Source organism: Chiloscyllium plagiosum, unplaced genomic scaffold (assembly GCF_037043375.1).
Source record: "Chiloscyllium plagiosum isolate Xiang-an unplaced genomic scaffold, Cpla_swu_hap1 HiC_scaffold_4, whole genome shotgun sequence".
Taxonomy (NCBI): domain Eukaryota; kingdom Metazoa; phylum Chordata; class Chondrichthyes; order Orectolobiformes; family Hemiscylliidae; genus Chiloscyllium; species Chiloscyllium plagiosum.
The window spans coordinates 79,591,553-79,618,281 of record NW_028270142.1 but is presented as its reverse complement, the minus strand read 5'-3'; the positions used below and the strand labels follow the sequence as shown (position 1 = coordinate 79,618,281).

Genomic DNA, 26,729 nt, shown 5'->3' with positions numbered 1-26,729 from the left:
CCTATTAGGAAGTTGTGGTGAAACTTGAAAGGGTTCAGAAAAGATTTACAAAGGTGTTGCCAGGGTTTTGGGTTATAGGGAGAGTTATAGGGAGAGGTTGAACAGGCTGGGGCTGTTTTCCCTGGAGCGCCGGAGGCTGAGGGATGACCTTATAGAGGTTTACAAAATCACGAGGGGCTTGGGTAGGATAAATAGACAAAGTCTTTTCCCTGGGGTCGGGGAGTCCAGAACCCGAGGACATAGGTTTAGGGTGAGAGAGGAAAGATATAAAAGAGACCGAAGCAGCAACTTTTTCTCTCAGAAGGTTGTACATGTATAGAATGAGCTGCCAGAGGAGGTGGTGGAGGCTCGTACAATTTCAACATTTAAAAGGTATCTGGATGGGTATATGAATAAGAAGGGTTTGGAGGGAAATGGGCCAGGTGCTGGCAGGTGGGACTAGATTCGGTTGAGATAACTGGTCGGCATGGACGAGTTGGACCGAAGGGTCTGTTTCCGTGCTGTACATCTCTATGACTGCAGATGCTAGAAATCTGAAATCAAAACAAAGTGCTGGAAAAATTCCGCACACCTGGCAGTATCTTGGAGAGAAAAAAGGAGTTAATGCTTTGAGTCAGATTACTTTCTTAGTGTGGAAACAGGCCCTTCGGCCCAACAAGTCCAAACCGACCCGCTGAAGCGCAACCCACCCAGACCCATTCCCCTACAGGCAATTTAGCATGGCCAATTCACCTAACCTGCACATTTTTGGACTGTGGGAGGAAACCAGAGCACCCGTAGGAAACCCACGCAGACACAGGGAGAATGTGCAAACTCACACAGTCTGAGGCGGGAATTGAACCCGGGTCTCTGGTGCTGTGAGCAGCAGTGCTAACCACTGTGCCACCGTGCCGAGTCAGATATGATATCCGTCAAAACTGAAGAGGGGGAAAAGTGATGAGATTTATGCTATATAAAGGAGGCAGGGAGTGAGTTGGTGGAGGTGGTGTCAGGTAAAAAGGAAGCTCATAGACAGGTTAAAGAGGAGGACATCTTAAAATGTTTAAAAAAAAAGCCATGGTAGCAGTAAACAACAATATTGGAAGTAAAGGAACAAACTGTTGATTCAGAGCAGGTGTTAATAACAGAATAAAGATCAGCTCTGACTGAAAGCAGAAACACTGTAACAAGGCACTAACTAGGCTTAAGCTGGGCTGAGACGTACCATTCTAGGTGCCACACTTTAGGAATGATGCGAACACATTGGAGCAAGACTGCAGAACAGGATTACAAGAATATATTCCAGGGACAAGGAACTTCAATTATGAAGGCAGATTGGAGAAAATTGGGATTGCTTTCCTCAGAGAGGAGAGAGCTAAAGGGAAATTTGATTCACGTTTTCAAAATCACAAGAGGTCTGAAGAGGTAGGGAGATCCAAGAGGCGGGAAGAAACTGTTTCCATTCGTAAAAAGGCAAACTGAAGAATGAGGAGGTGAAAATTGATTGTTATTAGCCAAGGAAGCAACTGTAATGTGGAAATAAACCTTTTTCTCACAGTGAGTATTTAATGTCTGCAATGCACTGTCTGGATGAATAGTGGAAACTAGCTCAATCAAGGTAGTCAACAGGGCATTGGATGATCATTCAAGAGAAGGTGTGAACGGTATTCTTCTGCCCTGAAAGGCTTCTGTGAAGATACATCTTAGCACTGGGGCAGAATTCAAAATGGAGGACATATTCATGGTTTAAGTTGTTAAACTCAACATGAAGTTAAGACAACTGCTAGCCTTATCAGAAGATGAGGTGCTTTTCCTCTAGCTTGTGCTCAGCTTTAATGGAGCATTACAAAAAAACCAAGGAGGACATTCTCGTGGATTGAGTGCAGGAGTTTATCAAAGTGGTCATCTGGACTGTATTTGGTCTCTCCAACATATCCCAGACTTCACAGTGAGCAGTGATTCCAATAGAATACATTGAAAGCAGTAAATGTAAATCACTGCTTCATGTGGAAAGTGAGGGCATTGGAAAATGAGGAAAGTAAAAGGCGCACTATCCCTCCTATTACCATGATAAACCTGTCCTGAGTTAATCATTTCTTTACAGGGAGCAATAGTGAGTCCCTTCAAAAGTTAAAGGTTTAGACAACAATTAAATTGGAGAAGAGATGTTATAATTAACATATTAGTCATAAATGCACGTTAAGAAATATCAATATTGTTTAACATTCATTCCCTCCACCACCAGCTCTCAGTAGCAACAATATGCACTGCAGAAATTTAAAGTGCCTTCTACAACACTATCCAAGCTCTCAACTTCCATCTAGAAAGGCAAGAGCAGTAGATATATAGAAACACAATCACCTGCAAGTTCTCCTCCAAGCCACTTGTGATCCTGACTTGAATATATGTTGCCTTTCCTTTAGTGTAGCTGGGCCAAAATCATGAAATTCCTTTACTAATGGCATTGTGTGCATATCTGTAGCATATGGACTGCAACGGTTCAAGGCAGTGGCTCACCACCACCACAAGGGCAACTAGGGTCTGTCAATAAATGTTGGCCAGTCGGCAATGCCCACAATCCCACAAGTGAATAAAACAAAAGTTGCACAATGGTTTATTAGGACAGCATCTGAAAATGCATTAAATGAAATTTGTTTTTGCTTTTCTCATGGGAAAAGCAAGTGAGATGTAAAGAATATGGAGTACAAGATCAAGAATAAGAAATAAAGAAAATCTTAAAGATTTGCCCGGAGACATCCTATTACGCATTAATTGATTAAGACATAGAAACTTCGCATACCTCTCAGCTTTACTTTGATCTTCAAATGGACTTTCAGACTGTTGATTTTTTATTTGCAATTCTTGCTCAAGTGCTTGTTTTTTGCATTCACAATCTTCATGCATTTTATTTCTCATAAATTCCTCTCTTTCCTGGCTTGTGTTGAGCAGCTGTTTCTTCTCTTCTTCAAGATCACGAATAGTTGCTTTGTATTTTGCTTCTATTTCAAATGCAATTCGCTGCTTTTCAGACATCATTTCCTCCCTTTCGGTTTCCATTGTTTTCAAATATTCTTTCAGTTTAGTGGTGAGCTCTTCAACTTGTCCCCTTAATGCTACCTCCATGTCCAGCGCTTGCTGTCTCATTACATCCAACTTATCTAGTTCTGCTTTAAGTATGGCCTTCTCCTGTTCTTGCCGGTCTAGCAGATCAGAAATACACTGATCTTTCTCTGTAGTCATTAGTATTCTTTCTTCTGCAAGGCCTACCTTGTATTCCTCAAGTTTTAGCTGGAGTTGGTGCTTCAAGTCAGTTATCTCTTCTCTATATTTATCAGTTTCTTTTATGACTTGACATTTTGCAATCTCCTCTTGTTGGACTTGAGTCTCTTTCAAGCGCTGCTTTAATTTCTCAGTTTCCACTTCCTTCAAAGCCAATTCAGCTTCCAAATTGCACCTAAAGTCAGAAAGTTCGGATACGTTCAATTTAAGTTCATTTAGTTCTTGCTCTCGCTCCTGGAGCTTGATTGTAAGAGACTGCTGCACATGATCTAACCTTGTTTCATTTTCCTTTGAGATTTGTTCTTGTTGCTTACTATGATCAGCCAGTAATTTTTTCAATTCTTGATGATGCCTGACTTTCAGGTCATCTTCAAGATCCTTCAGATGACTTTGTTCAAGAGTCTGAAGCTCTTCCCTTAAGCACTTCATTTCATGGTCAGCCTTTAAATGAAGTCTGTTTAATTCTTCCAATAAACTCTCTCTCGATTGTCTGAGTTCTTGGATTTCAGTCTCTTGCTTTTTTCTGCCTTCCACTAAGTCATTTATTTCTTTATCTTTACTAATTTGTAAACATAAGAGAGTTTCATTTTCAGTTCTTACCTCAATAAACTCACAATCCTTCTGTTTTATGTAATCTTCAAGTTCCAACAAATCTTTTTTCAGCTTGTCAGTATTTTGCTGAGCAGTCACCAACTCAACATTCAATTTGTCCATTTGATCTTCGTAATCCTTTCTTAAAATTTCTAATTTTTGTTGATAATTTTCTTTTGCTCCCACTTCAACTCTACATTTTACAGTTTCAATTAGGCTTCTTAATTCTTCGCTTACATTTTTCATTGAACTACTAAAATCACACTGCTCCTTCTGAACAAGCTCTCTGAAATGATTAAGGTCTTTCTTAATGTTTATAAAATGCAACTGAGACATTTCAGTGATAAGCCTGTATTTTTCTATATGCACTTTAAGAGTTGCAACTTCTTTAGAATCCACATTTTCACCAAAAGTTGTATCCTGCATGCGTCGATTATCAATGGCATTAATAACTGAAGAATATAATGATTCAAGCATCATTTCAGGACTTTGTGGATCACTGTTTATGTTGGGTGAAGTTGAGCTCTCCTCAATCATAAATTCATTTACAGCTGACACAAAATCAGACTCTGGACTTTCTGCCAATGAGTCCATATCTATAGATCCTTGTTTGAGAACTTGTTCTAAATTTGGATGAGGAATGGTTTCAAAATCAAACGTATGGGCATCAATACTATCAGGAGACAGCTCTTCTAATGAGGCAGGAACGTTAGCAGGTGGGCAGATTGGTCCCTGAAGGCTAAGTGTAGATGTGGATCTAGAAGAGGTAGTTTTAGTTCTGGTTGTGCTTTCCAACTTGTGTTTTGTTGGTGTTGTTACTGAAGTTTGATCTAGAGACACCTGTAAACAGAAAAAAGATTAAAAAGCATCAGTAAAAAAGTGGTTTCATGCAAGTTACAAAATAACTAATTTTATAAATTGACTGTGTATCCTATCTCAAATTCCTCCTCTTCTTTTTTCATCCCCCCCCCCCAACTCTTGCCTTTCCTTCACCATCTTCCTCCCCCTTGTTTTCACCCATCCTCTACAACACCAAAATGTACTCTCTTCAATTTCCCAAACACATTCTTCCATAGCTCAGTGATTTATCTTCCTCATAATTCTTTACTTTTTCCCCCCAAACTTTGTTGGAGCTTAAAGGATTGCACTTGACTGTTCAAGCACAACTTTCATGTACAAATGTCAGAACAGCATAGCCATTCTTTGCTGACTAGAGGGATCAATTCCAAAACAAGAAACAGCAATGATATCAAAATAAGTAGCAAATTAAGATATAGGTTTTATTATTCACTCACAGGATGTGGGTGTCAACGTGCATGTCCACATTATATCTTGATTCCTAATTAAATCAAGTTGGTGATAGCAGTGGTAAGTTTCCTTCTGCATAGATTGCACAAGTTAAAGTTGGACAACATCTCTTGTGCTGTTAGAGAGGGGTTTCCAGGATTTTGACCGAGCATTCATATAGGAATGATGATATCTTTTTGAATCACGATGATGTTGGGCTTCAAAGGGGACTAGCAGGTGATGATAGTCTCAGGTCTCAGTTGCTCTTGTTCTTACAGGTGGTAAAGATCTTGGATTGGGAAGATGCGGTTAAATAAGTCGTGATTGGACCCTGGTAACTTATAACTGTAATCTTGTGACTTCCGCCACTGTGCGCTGGTGGCATATTAAGTGATTGCTGTAGATATCAGATGCAGTACTAATCAAGTGGACTGCTACGTTCTGCGTAGCATTGAATATCTTAACTGCGTTGAAACTGCACCATTCCAGGGAAGTATAAAATATTCTATCACACTTCTTAATTGTGCCTTTTAGATGGCAGGCAAGATTTGAGCAATCATAGGTGACCTACTCACTACAGAATTCCCAGTCTCTGACTTAGTCATGCAACCACAGTAATAGTATGGCTGGGCCAGTTTAGTTTCTCATCAATAGTGATACCCAGCATGGTCATCGTGGGGGATTCAATGATGGTAAGGACATGGAATGTCAAAAGGACAAGGTCGAATTCTCTCTCGTTAAGAGATCATCACTGCCTACACTTAGACGACAAGTATATTCACATCACCATCAGCCTTGATATAAATGTTGTCCAGGCACCGCTACATTTGGACGTGTACTAATGCAGTTTGAGAATTTGAAAAAGGTGCAATCATTGGTAAATATCTCCACCTCTGGATTTACGATGTAGCATTCCAGTTGATGAAGCAGCTGTCGATATTCTGTTGGATCAAAGACACAACCCTAAAAAACTCTAGTAATGCCCTATAGTTGAGATGACTGATCTCCAGTAGCCACAACTACTCAACCTCATCTTGCTGCTCAAGTACAGTTTAAAATCAAGGCTGTAATGAGATGAGGAGCTCAGTGAACCCAGGTGGAACTGAAAACAGAGTGACAGTGAGCAGGTTACTGTTGGACAAGTACCACTTTCAAGTATTTAGCTTTGAATATAAAGTTTTTAATTACCTCAGGTTTGCAGAGGGTTGAACGTGGGAGATCAGCAAAGAATTAAAGCTAAAATCAGCAAAGACAGTGATGTAGATTTCAGCAGTATATTAGCTATGATATGATTTAAATTAGGCAAAATTATAGAGGTGAAAGTGTTGTGATAATGCTGTGGGTTTAAGAGGTTATATTATCCTGAGTTTTTTTGAAGAAAGCTTTTAAGGCACAGGCACCGAGCAGTCCAACAGCACCACTGGACTAAACAACTTGTGAAGCCTTGGCTTTTTTTTCAAGAAGCCAAGAACAAAAGAAACATCCTTAAATGGTGTCAAAATAAGTCGCAAGTTAAGATATAGGTGTAGAGAATGGGTGTGGAGAAACCAGGACCTTTATTCAACTTTGCTGTTGGGATCTTGAAAAATGAAAGTTTTTTTACCCTCTCTCGGTTACAGCCAAAAGCTCGGGGTTCTCTGTCTGCTATGGGATTTGCATGCGAGACAACCTGTTTTCTGAATTTGTCTTTTGCCAGGGGTGTGTTTATGGGATGTTACTATATTGGAACAGTTAATTAGTAATGTTACTGTATGTATTATTGTGTTAAGTTTTCAAATAGAGTTAAGTAACAGCACACAAACCAACAGCCACTCTCAGACAACAACAACTCACCAGGACAAAGGACTCAATACCCAGCATGAGCAAAACCAACATAGTGAACAAAATCCCATGCAAGGACTGCACAAAACACTACATAGGACAAACAGGAAGACAGCTAACGATCCGTATCCATGAACACCAACTAGCCACAAAACAACACGATCAGCTATCCTTAGCCACACATGCGGATGACAAGCAACAGGAGTTCGACTAGGACAACACTACTATTATAGGACAAGCCAAACAGAACAGCCAGGGAATTCCTAGAGGCATGGCACTCCTCCACAGGTTCTATCAACAAACACATCAACCTGGACCCAATATTCCAGCCACTGCAGCAGACAACTGGAACGGACAACCAGAAGCGGCAGAGACAAACCACTAAATGCGGAGGAAACATCACAGAAGCGCTTCACAGGAGGCTCCCAAGCACTGAGGATGTCACCTACACAGGGGACGAAACGTCTGCAACACAAATTCCTAGCTCGGGTGAACAGAACCACAACAACGAGCACCCGAGCTACAAATCTTCTCACAAACTTTGAATAACTTAGGAGATACATATGTGCAGACAGTAGAGAAAATTCAGAGAAAGATGCAAAACCATGGCTGACAAGTAGGGTGATCAGACATACTAACGTTTGTAACAAAAGCAGAAGTGCACAAGTTCACCTCACTTATTGTTGAAGGTAGCAAGGAACATTAGATTAAGATATTATTATAAGTGAATTATACCTAACAGAAAAGAATAACCTAGTCGATAAAAGAAAGACTGATAGAAAGGTTGACCAACTAAAAATGCTTTCATAATCTCAAGTATTTAGTATGGACACATTTAGGGAATGTAAATGCACTCAGAAGACCAAAACTAAGGGCCTTATATAGAAGATGGTCTTAACAAATCCAATGAGGAATTCAGGTGAAACTTCTTTACCCAGAGTCTAAGAAGGTAGAACTTGTTACTAAAGAAGTGAGTGAGATAAATGACAGACACATTAGTAGGGAGATTAGCCATTGGAGGGAGAAAGGAGTAGAGAGACACAGAGTGAATGCTAAATGAAGGAAAGTAGGGAAATGTGCATGAAGAGAATTTATTGAAGAGAATAATACCTCTGTGCTGCAAATACTTTGTCAATGTATTACCTTGCACTGCATGCAGCTGGTCTGCAGCTTTTTACGCAGACATAGATTACCTCAAACAGAAAAAGAGTCCCATTCTCTTGCACTGATGAGCACTTCAGGTTGATACAGCTGTTAAATGTACACTAGCTGAATATTCAGGACAATTGAAGTGTGATGAATCTTCACGCGTTCTTCAATTAATTAAAGGCTAAGCATAAAACTATAATATTCATGCAATGCAACACTTGTTTATCAGTTTGAAAGTAACAACCTTACATAATTCTTCAACCTGGAAGAATATATAACCTCTTTGGAACTTTTCGATGAATGGTTGAATTTGCATAAACTGGCTTTTTCCCTTCACAGACATAAATGCATTAATGATCAGGAAAATACAAGTATTTTAACATAGTTAAGAATAGATTTGCTTTTCTGGTCACTGAGGAAACAATTATATGTCATGGTTACAAAATAACAAATTAAAAATTTAAGGCCTACTAATGGACACAAAACAGTACCTTTTGTTCAGTCAACAAGTCAGTGATGGTCTGGGACATTTCATCCAAACTCTGAGCAGCTTTGACTAAATTACGAAGAATTTGATGATGCTGCTGCAATGGTTCAAAGTCACACAGTGTAGGAATCCTTTGAAAAAAAGAAATAAAATGAGTTTAAACATATACTAGATTCCCTTCATGCCTCCACTACATTCATTATCATAGCTAAACAATTTAAATAAAAACATTTGATGATGGTTTTGTTTTAATGGTACTCTGAGAAAAAGCATGTATTGGCTTATTCACCTGCACTTCACCAAACAAGGAACTTCGAGACAATATGAAAATCATTTAGAGAAAACACTCCCTGACACCATTTTCAAACTGTAAGGCTTAAGATGTAAAAATAAGTGCTGTATAATCTGACGTACCAACCAATTGCTGAAAACAAAAGAAATACATTGCAACTGCTATGTAGTGACTCACCAAACGCACTTGTGCTACAAGGAAATCAGTCGAGGCAATTCACTTCATTTCAGGGAGGGAGGTCATTAAATGTGGGCACATTAGATAACTTATCCTTTAGGTACTGGTGACATGGCTAATCTCTCCATTGATAACCGTGCATGATTGAAATGATAATCATAAAAGAGCTGGAAACTTTTTATTTTAAATGCTCACCTTTACAAGAAGTAGTCCTCACTTCAGGAACCAAGTTATCCTCAACATACCATGGCTAAGGTCAGCAAACGGCAATGAAAAAATAAAAACAAAACTCTAAGACTTTCAGCCAGAACTACGTGACATTAATATAAAATATAAATTGTGTCCCTGAGTGACCATCTCTTCAACCACAGGTGGCAAAGGAAGAAAAAAAAAAGGCCTCCTCATGCGATTCATTTAACAGAAAGCTTTTGACAACATTCAAAACAATTAAATGCTAACTGTTCAGAATGGCTAACTTAGCCTAATTACTGTTTTCTTCAAGGACATAAAATTTAAGTGGACAAAATTGTTTGTATCAAATGTGATGTGCAAGAAACATTAAACATTAAACTAAAAGAATGAAAAATGAAAAAATCATTTTGCAGTTAACTTCATTTGAAGTATGAAAAATATGGAAGATGAATAAATCTACCTATCTTCATTTTTATCCTCCACATACCACGACGTAGACTTTGCAAAATACTATCCTTTTAGGAACAAGGATAAATATATTACCGTTCAGTGAAACTGCTGACTCTGCAACATCTATGTAGGCAAATCCAGAGGATACCTCTTGTATGTAGGAATTATTAACTGAAATTCAAAGGCATTAATTGCCAAAATATTTGCCTTGATGGTTTCTCCACACATGGGCGTTATTCTGGTTATTCCACTACTATATTAGGTGGTTGTTTTTTTAAAACATGATTAATTAACCGATGAGCAGTTTTGTCAGTTGGTATTTTATCTTTAGTATTTCTTTTGAAAGATTAACAAAACTTGGGATGTTAATCTGAATAATCAACATTCTATAAGTGTTACAAAAACAAAAAAACCTTGGCATCTACATGGAGAAAACCACATTAAAATTTACATTTACACAGATGGGCAAAGGATACCAAAATGCTATGGGATTCAAAGGCGCTGAACAAGAATGTGGTAACCTCCTCAACCTATGTTAATGCTACACATGAAGGTTCACTCATACTAGTAAATGATTCCCTTTGATGATATTGATCTCATTGAGTCACAATTTCTTCACATTTAAAGTTTCATGTAATAAGCAACTCATCACATGAAGTTCAACTAGGAGATATAGCATCTACATGAGTATACTGCAATGCTACTAAGGTGCCTATAGTTGGTGATACGTCAGTAATGCTGCAAAAGTTAATTTTCCATATATGCCAAGAGGACACAGGTTAACTTGCAGAAATTTCATGCCCTAATCTCAGGAACTGACATAAGATATAAAGTTTGAAAGCACAGGAGGGGTGAACAAGAAAATAGTTTTATTACCCTGAACTTCCATTTTGCCTGCATGCCATCTGTGTGAAAATGGTCAAACATCAACGATCCAAGTACAAGCAGCGGATGGGATTTTACAAAGAGAGAAAAGGTTTGGGAAAAAAACCCCACTAATACCACCATCTAGAAGAGGAAAAAATTATTTTTTTCCCTCTTCTAGATGGTGGTATTTGTGATTTTTTTTTTCCCTTTACTGGAACCAATTCAGTTTCCTGCACTTCTCCTCTTTGGTAGTTTCTTGGGATCAAGATTGAATTGCTTCTACGTCAGCATAATACGTTCTGAAATGGCTAATAAATTCAATGTGCAATCTGCAGATTCAGTCATGTGGTGTTTAAAGGGTGGAATAGATGAGTAGTTTGGATGCCTGAGCACTGCCTCAGACACTACGATTTCACTTTTTCCTGACCCTATGTTTTTTGATGTAATCATTTGTTTCCCAAATTAGTTTCTTCTATTTTGTTCAGTCAGGAGCTAAGTTTTTTTTCCTGAATCGGCAAGAATGGTTGATCAGGAGTGCTTGGAAGGCATCCCTTCAGCATTTCCACTGCACTCCTTGGAGTCATAGTCACAGAGGTGTACAGCACGGAAACAGACTCTTCAATCCAACTCGTCCATACAGAGTAGGTATCCCAACCTAATCTCGAACCGCTTGCCAGCACCCGACCCATATCTCTCCAAACCCTTCCTATTCATACACCCAACCAGATGCCTTTTAAAATGTTGCTCTGTATCCAAATGGCTAGTTCTCCTTGTATTCCATGAGATCTAGCCTTGCTAACCAGTCTCCCATGAGGAACCTTGTCAAACTCCTTACTTAAGTCCATTTAGATCAAGTCCACCGCTCTGCCCTCTTTTGTTACTTCGTCAAAAAACTCAAACAAGCTCCTGAGACATGATTTCCCACACACCAAGCCAAGTTGACTATCCCTAATCAGTTCCTGCCTTTCCAAATACATGTAAATTCTGTTCCTCAGGATCCCCTCCAACAACCTGCCCACTATTGATGTCAAGCTCACTCGTCAATAGATCCCTGGCTTGACCTTACCACCTTTCTTACATAGTAGCACCACGTTAGCCAATCTCCAGTCTTCCGGCATCTCACCTGTGACTATCAATGAAACAAATATCTCAGCAAGGAGTTCAGCAATCACTTTCGTAGCTTCCCACAGAGTTCTAGGGTACACCTGATAAGGTCCTAGGGATTAATCCACCTTTATGTGTTTCAACACAGCAGCACTTCCGCCTCTGTAATATGGACATCTTTCACAATGTCACCATCTATTTCCTTACATTCTATATCTTCCAAGTCCTGCTCCACAGTAAACACTAATGCAAAATACTCATTTAGTATCTCCCTCATCTCCTGCGGCTCCACACAAGGCTGCCTTGCTGATCTTGGAGGGGTCCTATTCTCTCCCTTGTTACCCTTCTGTCCTTAACGTATTTGTAAAATCCCTTCAGATTCTCCTTAACTCTATTTGCCAAAGCTACCTCATGTCCCCTTTTTGCCTTCCTGATTTGTCTCTTAAGTATACTCCTATTGCCTTTATACTCCAAGGATTCACTCAATCTATCCTGTCTATAACTGGCATGTGCTTCCTTCTTTTTCTTAACCAAACCCTCAATTTCTTTAGTCATCCAGCATTCCCTACACCTACCAGCCTTTCCTTTTACCCTAACAGGAATATACGGTCTCTGGACTCTTGTTACCTCATTTCTGAAGGCTTCCCATTTTCCAGCCGTCCCTTTACTTGCAAACATCTATCCCCAATCAGCTTTTGAAAGTTCTTGCCTAATACCATCAAAATTAGCCTTCTTCCAATTTAGAACTTCAAACTTTTAGATCTGGCCTGTCCTTTTCCATCACTATTTTAAAACTAATAGAATTATGGTCGCTGGCCCCAGAGTGTCCCCCCATTGACACCTCAGTCACCTGCTCTGCCTTATTTCCCAAGGTCACATTTTGCACCTTCTCTAGTAGGTACATCCACATACTGAATCAGAAAATGTTCTTGTACACACTTAAATTCCTCTCCATCTAAACCCTTAACACTATGGCAGTCCCAGTCTATGTTTGGAAAGTTAAAATCCCCTCCCATAACCACCCTATTATTCTTAAAGATAGCTGAGATCTCCTTACAAATTTGTTTCTCAATTTCCCTCTGACTATTAGGGGGTCTATAATACAATCCCAATAAGGTGATCATCTCTTTCGTATTTCTCAGTTCAACACAAATAACTTAGCTGTCTGCATTTCCGGGAATATCCTCCCTCAGTACAGCTGTAATGCTATCCCTTATCAAAAACGCCACTCCTCCTCCATTGTCTCCCTTTCCATACTTCCTATACCATTTGTGGAACATTAAGCTGCCAGTCCTGTCCACTCCTGAGCCACATTTCTGTAATTGCTATGATATCCCAATCCCACGATCCTAACCATACCCAGAGTTCATCTGCCTTCCTTGTCAGGCCTCTTGCATTGAAATAAATGCCAGTTTAATTAATCAATCAGTCCTACCTTGTTCTGCTTTGTCCCTGCCTGGCTGACTGCTTGACTCACTTCTTTTCTCAACTGTACCAATCTCAGATTGATCTCTTTCCTCACTATCTTTCTGGGTCCCAGCCACCCCCACACACCGACCTTACTAGTTTAAATCCTCCTGACCAGCTCTTATTAGTCTCCTTCCAATTCAGGTGCAATCCATCCTTCTTATAAAGGTCACTTCTACCCCAGAAGAGATTCCAATGATCCAAAAATATGAATCCTTTTCTCCTGCACCAGCTCCTCATCCATACATTCATCTGCTCTATCCTCCTATTCCTACCCTCACTAGCTCGTAGCACCGGGAGTAATCCAAATATTACTACCCTTGAGGACCTCCTTTTTAAACTGCTGCCTAACTTTCAATATTCTCCCTTCAGAATCTCATCCTTTGCCCTTCTTATGTCGTTGGTTCCAACGTATACAATGACCTCCTGATGGTCCCTCTCCCCTTTGAGAATGTTCTGCACCCTCTGAGACATCCTTGATCCTGGCATCAGTGAGGCAACACACCATTCTGCTTTTTTGCTGCTGGCCACAGAAACGTCTGTGCCTGACTAGAGAGTTCCCTGACAGAATTGATCACTTGGAACCCGATGTACCCCTCATTACATTAGAGCCTGTCTTGAGACCAGAAAATTGGCTATTTGTGCTACATTCCCCTGAGAATCCATCACCCCATACATTTTCCAAAAGGCATACTTGTTTGAAATGGGGATAGCCACAGAAAATTCCTATACTACCTGTCCACCTCACCTTTCCTGGAGTTAACCTATCTGACTATATCTGCAGTTTTTCTCCCTTCCTATAACTGCCATCCATCACACCCCTTGCTCTTGTAAATTCCTCATTGCCTTTAACTGTTGCTCCAACCGATCCATTCGATCAGATAGGATTCGCAACCAACGGCATTTCTTGCAGATATAATCCTCAGTAACATGTAAACTCTCCCTCAACTCCCACATCCCAACATAAGAGTATATCACTCTATTAAAAGGGTCATTTTTGCTTCTTCCAGTCTACAGATTCAGAAAATAGCACCTTCTTCCTCTACAAAATATTGCTCCAGACGAACTTAATACTTATGACTTCAGAGACATATCTCAATAAAACACAATCAATAAAGAACCCACTGTACTCACTACTGTAGATTTACAGCAAGGCTATACTTAAAACTATTCATTTATCTGTTTCTGTGCTGTGACCTCTCCCAAACAGGTTCATCCAAGATCAGTTGTGAAACTCGCTGTTTAAGTTTTCCCAGATGCAGTCTGATGTCTAGCGATGCAAGAATTCAAACAGCAAAGGCCGTAACTGTGCAGGTTCACTGCTGTGACAGTTAACAGTGTGGGTTTCCTTCTCTCTGTGTCCTGCTGCTTTTCTCTGTCCTCCCTTTAAGAGTACTGTTGTATTGACTTTTTTTTCTCCAAAGTTCCAAGACAATGCAAAGCATATAAAACAGTAATTGCTACTTCTGGAATAATGAGGAAATCACCTCCAAAAAAAAAAGCAGCCTGTTACAGCCAGAAATTATTCCGGTCTTCCATCTTGGATTAGCCAGGCATGTAGAATAGTTGCTATGTGTCAGTCATCTCATTCCCAGGACATTTCTGCTGAAATTCCTCAGGGTTGTATCCTACGCCTATCTTCAGTTGCTTCATCAATGATATTTGCTTTATCATAAAAGGTCAGAGGTGGGATGTGCTAATGGTGACACAATGTTTAGCACCATTCATTATCACTCAGATAGCAAAGCAGCCCATGTCCAAATTCAACCAGACTTGGACAATATTCAGGCTGAAAAGGTGATAAGTAACATTCGCACCACACAAGTAACCAATAACCATCTCCAATAAAAGACAAGCGAACTACCACCACTTGACATTCAAAGGTACTGTCATGAGTCAAACAACCACTACCAACATCCAGAGGGCTATCATTAACCAAAAACTGAACTGGCCTAGCCATACAAATGCAGTGCCTAGAACAGCAGGTCAGAGGCTATGAGTCCTGCAGCAAAACTCACCTCCAAGCTTCTCAAAGCCTGTCCATGATCTACAATGCACAAGTCAGGAGCATGACGGAATACTGCCCACTTTGTTTGGATTCGTGCAGTTCCAACTACATTCAAGGGGCTAGCCATCATCCAGGATAAAGCAGCCCACGAGGTTGCTCCCACATCCAGAAAAATCCACTCCCTATACCAATGAAGCTCAGTAGAAGCAGTATGTACCTTCTACAAGATACACTGCAGAGACTAAAAGTTCCTTATACAGCACATTCCAAACCCTATCCACTACTATCTAGAAGAACAAGCAGCAAATACATGGGAATTCTGCCAGCTGCAAGTTCCCTCGAAGACACTCACCATCCTTACTTGGAAATATATCAATGCTCCTTTAGTGTCATTAGGTAAAATCCTGCAATTCCCTCCCTAACAACAGTGTAGGTCTAGCTATAAACACAAACTTAAATGGTTCACGAGGTCACCACCAGCTTCTCAAGGGCAACTATGCACAGGCAACAAGTGTAAGTCTAGCCAGCAATATCAACGTCTTACAAACTTTTTAAAAAATCTAGTCAGGGATGGTATGCCTCTAGTCAGTGAGCCACTAACAACAACAACAATACCTCAAGAATACTTCATAGGTTCTGGTTGTTATGGAAAGCCCTTTTGTATATTCCCATGACACACTCTACCTTCAAAATAAGTTTAAAAATCACACAACACCACATTATAGCCCAACAGGTTAATTTGAAAGCACTAGTTTTCAGAGCTTCCCTGATGTCACTAGCTACCTAACGAATGAGCAGTGCTCCGAAAGCTAGTACTTCCAAATAAACCTGTTGGACTATAACCTGGTGTTCCTTGATTTTTAAACTCTGTCCACTCATCCAAAACCAGGACCTCATATCATGGCCATTCAATATAAATGTGGAGCATAGGAATCATTAGTTAAGGCCGAGAGTTCAATGGACTTTATGCGCTTTAGCATCAGATGAAAAAGGCTACATTAACAACGCAAGGTTGGACACGGTGCCCGATAATTTTCAAAGACTGAGCAGAGTTTAACGCGAGCTTACAGTTCAATCAACAAAGAACACAACATATTAAGCTTGTGAAATTAAGGCAATGTAGCATGTAGCTGACAAAAGCAAAAATTTGCCTTGTTATACTGAACATTTTTTTAAAAATACATTAATGATAGTTGGGCAATAATTGGCAGAATCGGTATTTACTCTGGTTTTCTAATTATCTGAGAAGGCGGAGGTCTACTGCCTTATTGAACTGATGCAGCCAGTGTGATTTCAGTATACCAACAGCATTAATTGTTAGCTAGCAAGCTCAAAGATTATAACTCAACGTCAGTGAAGGAACAGCAATATTGTTCCAAGTGAGTATGGTACGGCTGGGAGGGAAAATGCAGTGGAGATGTTCTCTTTCATTTGCATCGAGGTTGTCAAGGTTTAAAGCTGGAATGTCCTGTTGAAAAGGGTCCAGCTGAGTTGCTGGCTTGTATCTTTAGATGGTACATACTGTTAGCACCGTGTGCTGGCGAAGACAAGTGCGAGTACCCATGATGGATAAGGTGCAATCAAGTGAGCTGCTTTGCCCAAGGTATCAAGGTTTTGTTGTAATTTTGGAGATGCACTCACCCAGACAAGTGAACAGCATTCTATCACTGTCTTGACTTCGCAAATATTCGCAAAAACAATTTTGGAGACAGGTGGTGAGATACTACCTGCAATATCCAGTTTCTGACCTGTTCAAGGTCACTATATTTGTGTGGTGGGTCTCGTTAAGCATCAACTTAATAGTGATCCCTCGGATGCCAATGCTTCCAGTATTAGGTAATGGTAATGTCAATGTCAAAACAAAGGTAGTTAAACTTCCTTGTATGATGGCAACTGATGACCATCTTAAGGGCAACTGCCACCCGAATGCTATTCACAACAATCCACATGTCAGCACAGTCCACTAAATTATCTATAATCAAGCTACGTACTTACTTCTGACCTTATATTGGACAAAATATTATAGCTGATGATTGTCATGCTGGGTTATTATCCTAAAGAACTCCTGCAGTGATGTTTTGTGACTGAGATGATTGCCACCGGAGATTGAGGTTCTGGAAAAACACAGGAGGTCAGGCACCATCAAGCAGCAGGAGAATCAATGTTTTGGGATGAAGGGCTCATGCCCAAAAAGTCGATTCTCCTGCTCCTTGGATGCTGCCTGACCTGCTGTGCTTTTCTAGAATCCCACTCTCAACTCTGATCTCCAGCATCTGCAGCCCTCATTTTCTCCTCCCAGAGATGAATGCCTCCAAACAACCATAACCATCTTCCTTTGTGCCATGGCTTCAGTCACGGCAGTTTCCATCTTGGTTCTCATTTACCTAAATTTTACTTGGGTTCATTAATGTTACTCAGTTAAATGTTGTCATGATATCAAGTTCAGTGACTTTCACTGCACCTCCAGAATTTATTGCTGGACAATTTTTTAAAAAAAATCCACAAATGAATGCTATGGCAGAACCCAAACACGTTAAATGATAAGTAAGTGACATTCCTTAGCACTGCTGCTGATGCCTTCAATTACTTAAGTGCTCACTGAGATTATGCTGTTCTTAAAAACATTGCATTTAAATTTTCTGCAAAGATCAATCTAGGATCTAAAATGGATTATTGATGTTTAGCATGAGATCAAATGTGGGGATTTTACTTGGAATTCAAATGTTTTTATTTCATTTAATTTTTGCTTGCATTATGGTGAAGAATGCCAGAACTAGAGCTTATAGTAGCAATTCACTTTTGATATTCGATTAGAATGTTAAATTAGAATGTTTCTTCCACTTCAACAATGAGATATTTTACCCCCATTTCAGAACGAATGCTCCATTACATTGAGGTCTAAGTACAATACTTCAGAAATAATTTGCAAATAAGTTACATTTATTTTAATTAAATGATTTCACACAAGTAATCATTGTCTTGATAGCCACACAGTGAAATCATAAAGGAATTAGTCACTTAAAATGAACATAAGAGCTAGATAAAGTTCTAGAATATCACTGACACTTCTTGTCTCAGTTCAGAGCACAGCAAAAGATTTGCCAACAAGTCCCATTTATTTCGAACAGATTAGCAAGAGATATTTTTCAGGATCTAATCCCAACTAGAGGAACCAGAGAAGAAGAGGTTGCAAATTTTGATAGTCTTCATTCACCAACAAGCTGAAGTCAAGCCAGTCCCCCAGTTGCATGATCAGAGGTCATAAAAAAAAGCAGCATGCTCCTTAATAAAAAAGGGGAAATCCAGTTGAGACAAAGATTGCTCATAAGGTCGGAGACAATCAGAAAAAGACTGGCCAAGAATTCAAATTTTATAGCGGCATGGTGTGGTGTATTAGATTTCTGCATAGAGAGGAATTGAAACCAGTTAGGCAAGATTCAGGTGTAAGTGTTACCCTGTCTATTCAAATGTCTATAAAAGAAAACATCAATTTAATATGGTTTTGCTATTAATGGATTCCACTGAAAAATAGAGAAAAAGCATAAGGGTATTATTAAGAGACCAATGCAATTTTTAACATCAATTTTCATTATAGGTTCTCAAGTTACAATTGCATTTTTGAATTATAATGGTCCCATGCCTACGAGGAATCAGGTTAAGAAACCTGCAATTACTAAATGTTCAAACAATTTACAATTTTGATCAATTTTATCCAGCTTCAACATTCCTCAAAGGAAGTCATTTGGCTGATGCAAACAAATTATCTCAGCAACCCAGGTCCAATGGCATATCCTCAGGATTTCAACTAAACATGCAGAAAACATATGAGAAATTGCTTTTCCCTCAGAAAACGAAAATGATCAATGACAATAAGTTTTAGAAAGGCACAAAACAGTGAGGGGCCAAATGAGCCTTATTGCTTTTCTAAAACAAAAAAAAAATCAGAGGGATACAATTTACTAAGATACGTGCACTAGATTCTCTCATGAATAATAAACAGAAAGGAAGTCCAGCAACATCTGGACCAACACATTCAAGCCGATTGCAAAAACAACCTTGCAATTAAAGATAAATGTTGATGCATACACAGTCTGATAGAATAATATTAAAATGATCATTGTAACACAAAACATATTTTACTAAAACAACAAGGCAAGATAATTTCTTCCTAAAATAAACAAAAGATAAAAAGTCCCAATGATGAGGATTAAACATTATACAAACTGACAGAGACAGTTAAAATTGATCATAGAATATTTCTTGAATGTAAAAGGATAGTTAGATGGTTCTGGCTGAAAAGAAGTCTTTAAAAAAAAAGGACTGACACCCCCAGAATGCTGATTTTACCAATGGTATGTGGAGGATAATATGGGAAAGAAAACAACCAGATTTAGATTAAAAAACAGTTGTGTATCTTTCTAAACTGTATTTGGAACGGTCAAGCCATGCTATTTCATGTCATAGGTAATAGTTTACCTCCAAACAAAAACAAATCACTGGTGAAATGCAGTAGATCTGGCAGTATCTGAGAGGAGAAAGCAGAGTTAACATTTCAAGTTGGTGACTCTTCACCAGAACTGCTGTTCTGAAGGAGAAACAGCTGATTCAGGATACTAACTCTGCTTTCACCTCAGAGGCCGCCGGTTTTGCAGAGTTTCACCAGCAATTTGTTTTTGTTTCAGATCTCCAGCAACCGCAGTTCTTTTATATTAGTTTACCTACCTTTGGCAGCGTTTCCTTTATTCTGTAAATATATTTCACTAACATATAAATTATCAGTCACAGAACATAGATTTTTTTCTCTTTCAGTAGAGTACAAATCATCAAGTTCCCTAAAATGATTGCACTCAAACTAGTTCACAAATTCATGCAGCACAAATTCAGTGTTGTCAGTGACTGAAGCACCAGAGTAAGCTCACATGAAGGGAAAACAATATAAAACACATTTTATTTACATTTTCCTCAGTTTTGATAATGTTACCTCTATACAAAATAAATCAATTCTTAATCTGTTTTTGGGAAGATAACTTGGGTGTTTTCTTTCCTAAATCTTAAAACTCTTACGTACTTCCCACATTTAGGTGCATGTCTAAATGAGTTCTGCATATTTGAACATTAAGTTACAGTTCTAGTGTAATGGATCAGAAATTAGAGGTAAACTTTGCATGTGGGGTTTACACAGCACCAATATGAGTAAAACTGGTCCTAGAGTAATTAATTGTAGATCATTAAATTAATGGATTACAAATACAAGGAATACAATGAAACTGTTTAGTAAAAATGGATGCAAATTTGAAACAATCTGAAATCATCCCTAAGCTAGAGAAGTAGTGAAGATTTCACTCAGAAAACATCTTAGACAGTACTGCTGATACAGACTAAACCCATAAACAAAACTGGTAGATGTAGCGCTGGGTTTTGAGCTGATGAGCCAATCATCTCGGGAAAATTCAGATAGCTGTCAACACAAGCCTGAATGAATCGGAGGCAATTTTAGGATTAATGTTTCAATAGGATGTAACTTATTTCTTCACCTGTAAAATACTGAAAAGTATGAATTATAATAGTGAACAGAACCACACCACAGATTAACTCCAGTCCTTCTGCAAAGGAGTTTTTCCTTGTTGGATGTCTGTAAATAGCAGTGTTCTGCAGGGATTCATTCTAGAACCTCTGCTGTTTGTGATATACAATAAATGACTGGGATGAAAATGTAAGTTTGCAGATGATGCGAAGATCGGTGGAGTTGTGGATAGTGAAAAAGGTTGTCAAAGGATACAGCGGAATAAAGATCAGTTGCAGATATGGGCGAAGAAATGGCAGATGGAGTTTAACTCATCTAAGTAGGAGTGCTGCACTTTGGGAGGTCAAATGCTAAGGAAAAGTATACAGTTAACAGCTGGATTCTGAACAGCATTGATGTACAGAGGGATCTTGAGGTTCAAGTCCACAACTCCCGTAAAGTGGCCAAGAAAGTAGATAGAGTGATAAAGGTGACGTATGGCGTGCTTACCTTTAAATCGATCAGGGAATTGAGTACAAGAGTCAGGATGTCATGTTGCAGCTTTATAAGATTTTGGTTAGGCCACAAAGTGTTGCATTCAATTCTGGTTGCCACATTACAGGAAGGATGTGGAGGCTTTGAAGAGGGTGCTGATTCCGCTAAATTCCACAACGTCTCACAGACAGCCATTCAAAGTTTGTAGATCTGTTTGAAGTCTGTCCCAATTTAGCACAATAATATAGAGCCACAACACAATGGAGGATATCCTCAAGGAGGACTTCATCTGCCCAATGATTATTCAGCAGTGTCATAAGCAGACAACTGTCAGAATGACTGGTTGAGATCATAGATGCTCGCTCCCTCACATGCCCCAGACCCAGTCTAGCAGCTATGTCTCTGAGGGAAATTCATGAATGCCTATGCACAATATCTGGACTAACGAACATGTCAAAACAAAATACTTATGCATAACAGCACCAGTCAAGTTTAGCTATCTTTCCTTAAAGTCAGTATATTTAATGTGCTTAAATTTTATTAAATAATGTTTCAATATTGTCGTCTGAAAAGGACATTAAATTATTGTACAGTGAGCTTTTCCACATTAACGAGTCAATTTATACAGGTAACTGATTACTAAGTAATCTGAGACTTAAATTGCTCCAAAGGTTCATCAATCTTTTTTAGTTCCAGGTGCGATGTTTCTAACAAGAGTGCACTACTTCCTTGGTACTTGACTGGAAACAAGTATGAAAACGACCTCCAGTCATGTTTTAATGGTTGAACACACAAACATGTTTCCAAGTGGAAGACTTAGGAATTCAGCTGAACAAAAATATCACTGAATCTATCTGCGTGACATAAAGCATGATATTTACATATATTTTAATATCATTTGCTTTGATTTTTTTTTATCTTTTCCATGTGGCATGTGTGTTTTTCTCCGTGGCTGAAGTGGTTTAATGATTTTTTTTAAAAAAGTCAGTCAGAGATAATTTGGAAACTAACGAGAATTTTATTTACATGGAGAGATTTTTGAGGATACAGTGAACAGTAATGCATTTAATTTTTAGTATAGAAAGCCAGGGATTGATTTTTCTTTCTGATTAAGAAACACCTATAACTTGGCAAAAATAAATGTCTTAAGCTTCAGTTTGGGCAGATTGCAGAAGAGAGCTGCAGCTTGACCTGTAACATAGTGGCTTAAGAAAAAAAGGACTAAAAATTGAACTGTTGAAAATGAGAATCAGTGCAAAGAGATTAGTTTGAGAGTTCCAGATCAGAAGTGTTTGGGTATTTAAAGCTGTGAAAGTCCAACCTCAGTTGTATGAAGATAGCATTGAAACCACAGTTACACCCTATAAATGAGAAAGAGAAACAAGCTTTGTTTGGTGCAAGTACTATAAATGAGAGTTTGGAGAAGAGAGAGATTGCACTTTTACAGTGTGTTTTGAAATTATTAAACTTGTGTTATGTTTATTCTATTTTAGTTTATTCTATTTTATCTTAACTTCTTTTGCATGATAAAGTTCTATTTTATTGTTAAACCGAGATCATAGGATTATATGTTTATGCTTCAGTGAAAGACTACCTCATAAAAACAAAGACTAAATAGGATCTATTAAGCCATATTTCATCCTGCGATCTGATTTATCCAGTAATACATCAGCTGGGATCAAATGCTCTGAGAAACAGGTGTTAAGTTTCTGACACAATCGATCAAATACTTTTTTTGTTTCTTTCCATCCTCAGATGAAATATCACAGTTAAACCAGAACCAGAAAGTGTATTTTTTAAACTGTCTGCACAAGTGATGGAATAAATATTAATAAAGTCAATTTATATCCTTGGAAAAGCATAACCTACAAGCCTCAATGACACACAATTACCTGAGAAAAGGCTGAACTTCCGAAGGACAGCAGGACTGCAGAAATTGTAAGTCAGTTAATGATACATCAGGAAGCTCAAAGTCAAACTTTCGAGGCTTGTGTGTCTATAACAATAAAAGTTAACAATTCAATGATATTGTTGCAAAATATATTTCATAAATAATGAACATCAATTATTCTCAATTATGCAATTCTCAAGATGGTGTAATGAGACGCATTCTCCATCTCATTCAAGTCATGTGTTAAGTAACACTTCGAAAATAACATTTTAGAATGTGGTTATGCCCCCTGCAATTTCAACTTTAGTGGCAAACGATAATGAAAACTAATTGTAGCACAAATGGTAAATGTGAGGAGTGAACAGTCTCACATTTTATCTTTGCAATGGTGCCTTACATTTTCCTACACTAAATAATCAGCTATCCTGCATTACCAGTATTACTGGTAATGAGAATCTGATAACCACAGTCTACATTAATATAGATACAGAAGTTTTCAGTTTTGCTTTGCTAGAGAACAGTGTAGAAAAGGAAGTGTGCATCTCTCATTTATTCACAACATCTCTCAAATATTTCTGGAATTAAAATGCCATCACCCTGTTAAGAATCAAGTATTAGCAACAGTATATCAAATTAGGGCTGTTCAAACATATTTTAATATCAATAGCTTAGGAAGGAATTACGGATTGATTGAGGTCACGTTCTGACAGTCAGCATTGCAAGGCGTACTAGCACTGAGAATTTAAACTACTATGTTCAACAAAAAAAAGTGAACAGTTAAATTTGTCATGGGATCTTTATTATATGGTTAAGTGCAGCTTTTGCAATCACTACCAAAATAAAAGTTTGAATTCTAGACTCTACATAAGGAATGTTCATGACTGGGCAAAGAGCTCATCCATTATGGTTAACAGAACAGGTAATCTTTCTGCTGATCAATAGTTCACACCTCGGGAGAAGATCACATTGAGTGACTGGTCCCCACACTGTGGGTTAATGACCCACATTTTAGCCTGAGAACGAAGTTCTGAAGTCCACAGGGAAATTTCTGATCTATGATTCAAACATTTTCTTCAAAAAAAATACACAAAAAATCTTGGTGCAGAAGCTCAACAATTTATAACATTCTAGCAAATTTAATGCACTGATTCTTCAGACAAGAATTATGCATACATACACAGAAGGATGATGGTGGCCAAGAGTCGAGCCCCTTAAACAAGCGATTTCTAAGAAATGATCTTCCTGTGGGAGGAGAAACTTCAGTGTTAATTTACAGTTGATGCACAAACTCCTCACAATTTACATGAAGGCTTTTTGTACAAGTACATTAATAGAGAGATGAGCAAAGTGACCCTCTGTCAGATCAGCTAGATGAGACTATGATAAGTATTCCACACCAGGCAAGTCCAGTTCAATTTTAATCAACTTGTTTGAACATTTTATAACAGTGTCAGGTGGAACTTAAACCTGGGCACGATGGCACAGAGGCAGAGACAATACGACTGTTTGCAAAAACCTTGGGATCAATTAGAGTATTGATATTTTCTAAACAAACTGTTCAGAGATGGTCATTATATGCCTATAAAGCCAGTTGGACTTGAACCTGGACCCTGTGATTCAAAGGTAAGGACATTACTACTGCACCACAAGTGTTCCCATAAAACTGCTTTTGGATAATTTCTAATTGATATTCAAGAAGAATAGGAAGCTAGATGAAGATGGAAGAGTAACACTGTTTCAAGAAATAAGGATGGAGAATTATCATTTAGCATTGATCAGAAACTCTACTGGACTAGCTATTTAAAACTTTAATCTACCTTTGGAATATTGTGTGGAATTCTGGTCTCCCTCCTACAGGGAGGATATGGCAAAACTTGAAAGGATTCAGAAAAGATTTACAAGGCTGTTGCCAGGGTTGGAGGGTTTGAGCTATAGAGAGAGGCTGAATAGGCTGGAGCTGTTTTCCCTGGAGCGTCAGAAGCTTATAGGAGATTTAACAAAGGGGCATGGATAGGGTAAACGGACAAAGTCGAACTAGGGGACATAGATTTAAAAGGGACCTAAGGGTAAACACAAAGGGTGGTGTGTGCATGGATTGAGCTGCCAGAGAAAAGTGGTAGAGACTGGGATAAATAGACAAAGTCTTTTCCCTGGGGTCAGGGAGTCCAGAACTAGAGGGCATAGGTTTAGGGTGAGAGGGGAAAGATATAAAAGAGACCTAAGGGGCAACTTTATCACAGAGGGTGGTACGTGTATGGAATGAGCTGCCAGAGGATGTGGTGGAGGCTGGTACAATTGCAATATTTAAGAGGCATTTGGATGATTATATGAATAGGAAGGTTTGGAGGGACATGAGCCGGGTGCTGGCAGGTGGGACTAGATCGAGTTGGGATATCTGGTCGGCATGGACAGGTTGGACCGAAGGGTCTGTTTCCATACTGTACATCTCTATGACTCTAATTACAACATTTAAAAAGCATCTGGATGTGATATATGAATAGGAAGGGTTTAGAGGGAAATGGCGCAAGTCTGGTAAATGGGACTAGATTTATATAGGATATCTGGTCAACAGGGACAAGTTGCACTGAAGGGTCTGTTTCCATGCTGTACTTCTCTATAACTCTAGTGGAAATGGTCAATGTTCTACAACATCTCCCCGTGGACCCCTATGATCAGGAGTTCGCCCCACAACACCAAGTCAGGTAGGTGGAGGACCTTCGCCTACGGATGTGCAGGATGAGATCCATGCTTCATATGCCTCTGTAATGGTGCAGAGGATGGTCTGGAGTACATCCTTAGATTGCACATATGCAAGCATTATCTGTATACTGCAGCTTAAAGACACTGGGTAGGGTGACTTTGGTTTTGGCTTGAAGGCAGTAGAGGTTGAATAATTTCCCGCAGATTATGTAAATCAGTTTCACTCCAACAGGGAACTTGTGGGCAGTGAGGTGAGGTATTACAATGAGGTAGATTGAGAACAATGTCTTACGCAAGGAAGATCAAAATGCATACTTTCTGCCTTCTCGGATAGAAATTTACTTGTACCTCCACCAATGTTATATATGGCATCTGTTGCACCCAGTGTGGTCTCCTCTACATTGGGGAGACAGGACGTCTTCTTGCGGATCGTTTCAGAGACCATTTCTGGAATACCTGCACCCAGGAACCTCACTGCCCTGTGGCTCAAAACTTCAACCGCCCCTCCCATTGCGTCAAGTACATGCAAGTCTTGGACCTCCTCCACCATCAAACCTTTACCACCCGACAGCTGGAGGAAGAACGCCTCATATTTTGCCTTGGGACCCTGCAACCACATGGGATAAATGTGGCTTTCAACAGCTTCCTCAGTGCCTTCCCCCAACATTATCACAGTCCCAAGCCTCCAGCTTGGCACACAACAAATTCAATAGAGAAGCAGATGTCAGCTCCCTTTAGGTATAATTCTGTTTTCTAAAACATCGAATTCTTGCCATACAGCAGAAATTAGGACAAGCAATGCAAGAGATTCCTAGAAATCAGATAATTAATCTAAATAATGGAGAAAATTACTTACGAAACAGTTTCCCAAAGGATTCCCTTTTTACTCGCTCAGCTTCGTAGAACTGTTTTCCTTCTTTTACAAGAGCACTGGCCCACTTTCAAATTAAAAGGAAGTTAATTAGTTTAGTTTTAAATGTTGTATATCCA

The 26,729-nt window shown here is 39.0% G+C and overlaps 1 protein-coding gene across 4 annotated transcripts in view; it reads right to left on the bottom strand.

Annotated features, from left to right (window-relative positions):
* Positions 1-26,729, bottom strand: part of rb1cc1 (RB1-inducible coiled-coil 1) — a 311,576-nt gene that overhangs the window by 218,219 nt on the left and 66,628 nt on the right. For all 4 annotated transcript variants that reach the window (XM_043688321.2, XM_043688325.2, XM_043688324.2 and 1 more), the window contains 5 exons: positions 26,596-26,677; positions 24,217-24,281; positions 23,041-23,144; positions 8,598-8,724; positions 2,780-4,689 (listed from right to left, as the gene is read on the bottom strand). In XM_043688321.2, coding sequence (XP_043544256.2) covers positions 2,780-4,689; positions 8,598-8,724; positions 23,041-23,144; positions 24,217-24,281; positions 26,596-26,677 — 2,288 coding nt within the window. The remainder of the gene's footprint in view (positions 1-2,779; positions 4,690-8,597; positions 8,725-23,040; positions 23,145-24,216; positions 24,282-26,595; positions 26,678-26,729) is intronic.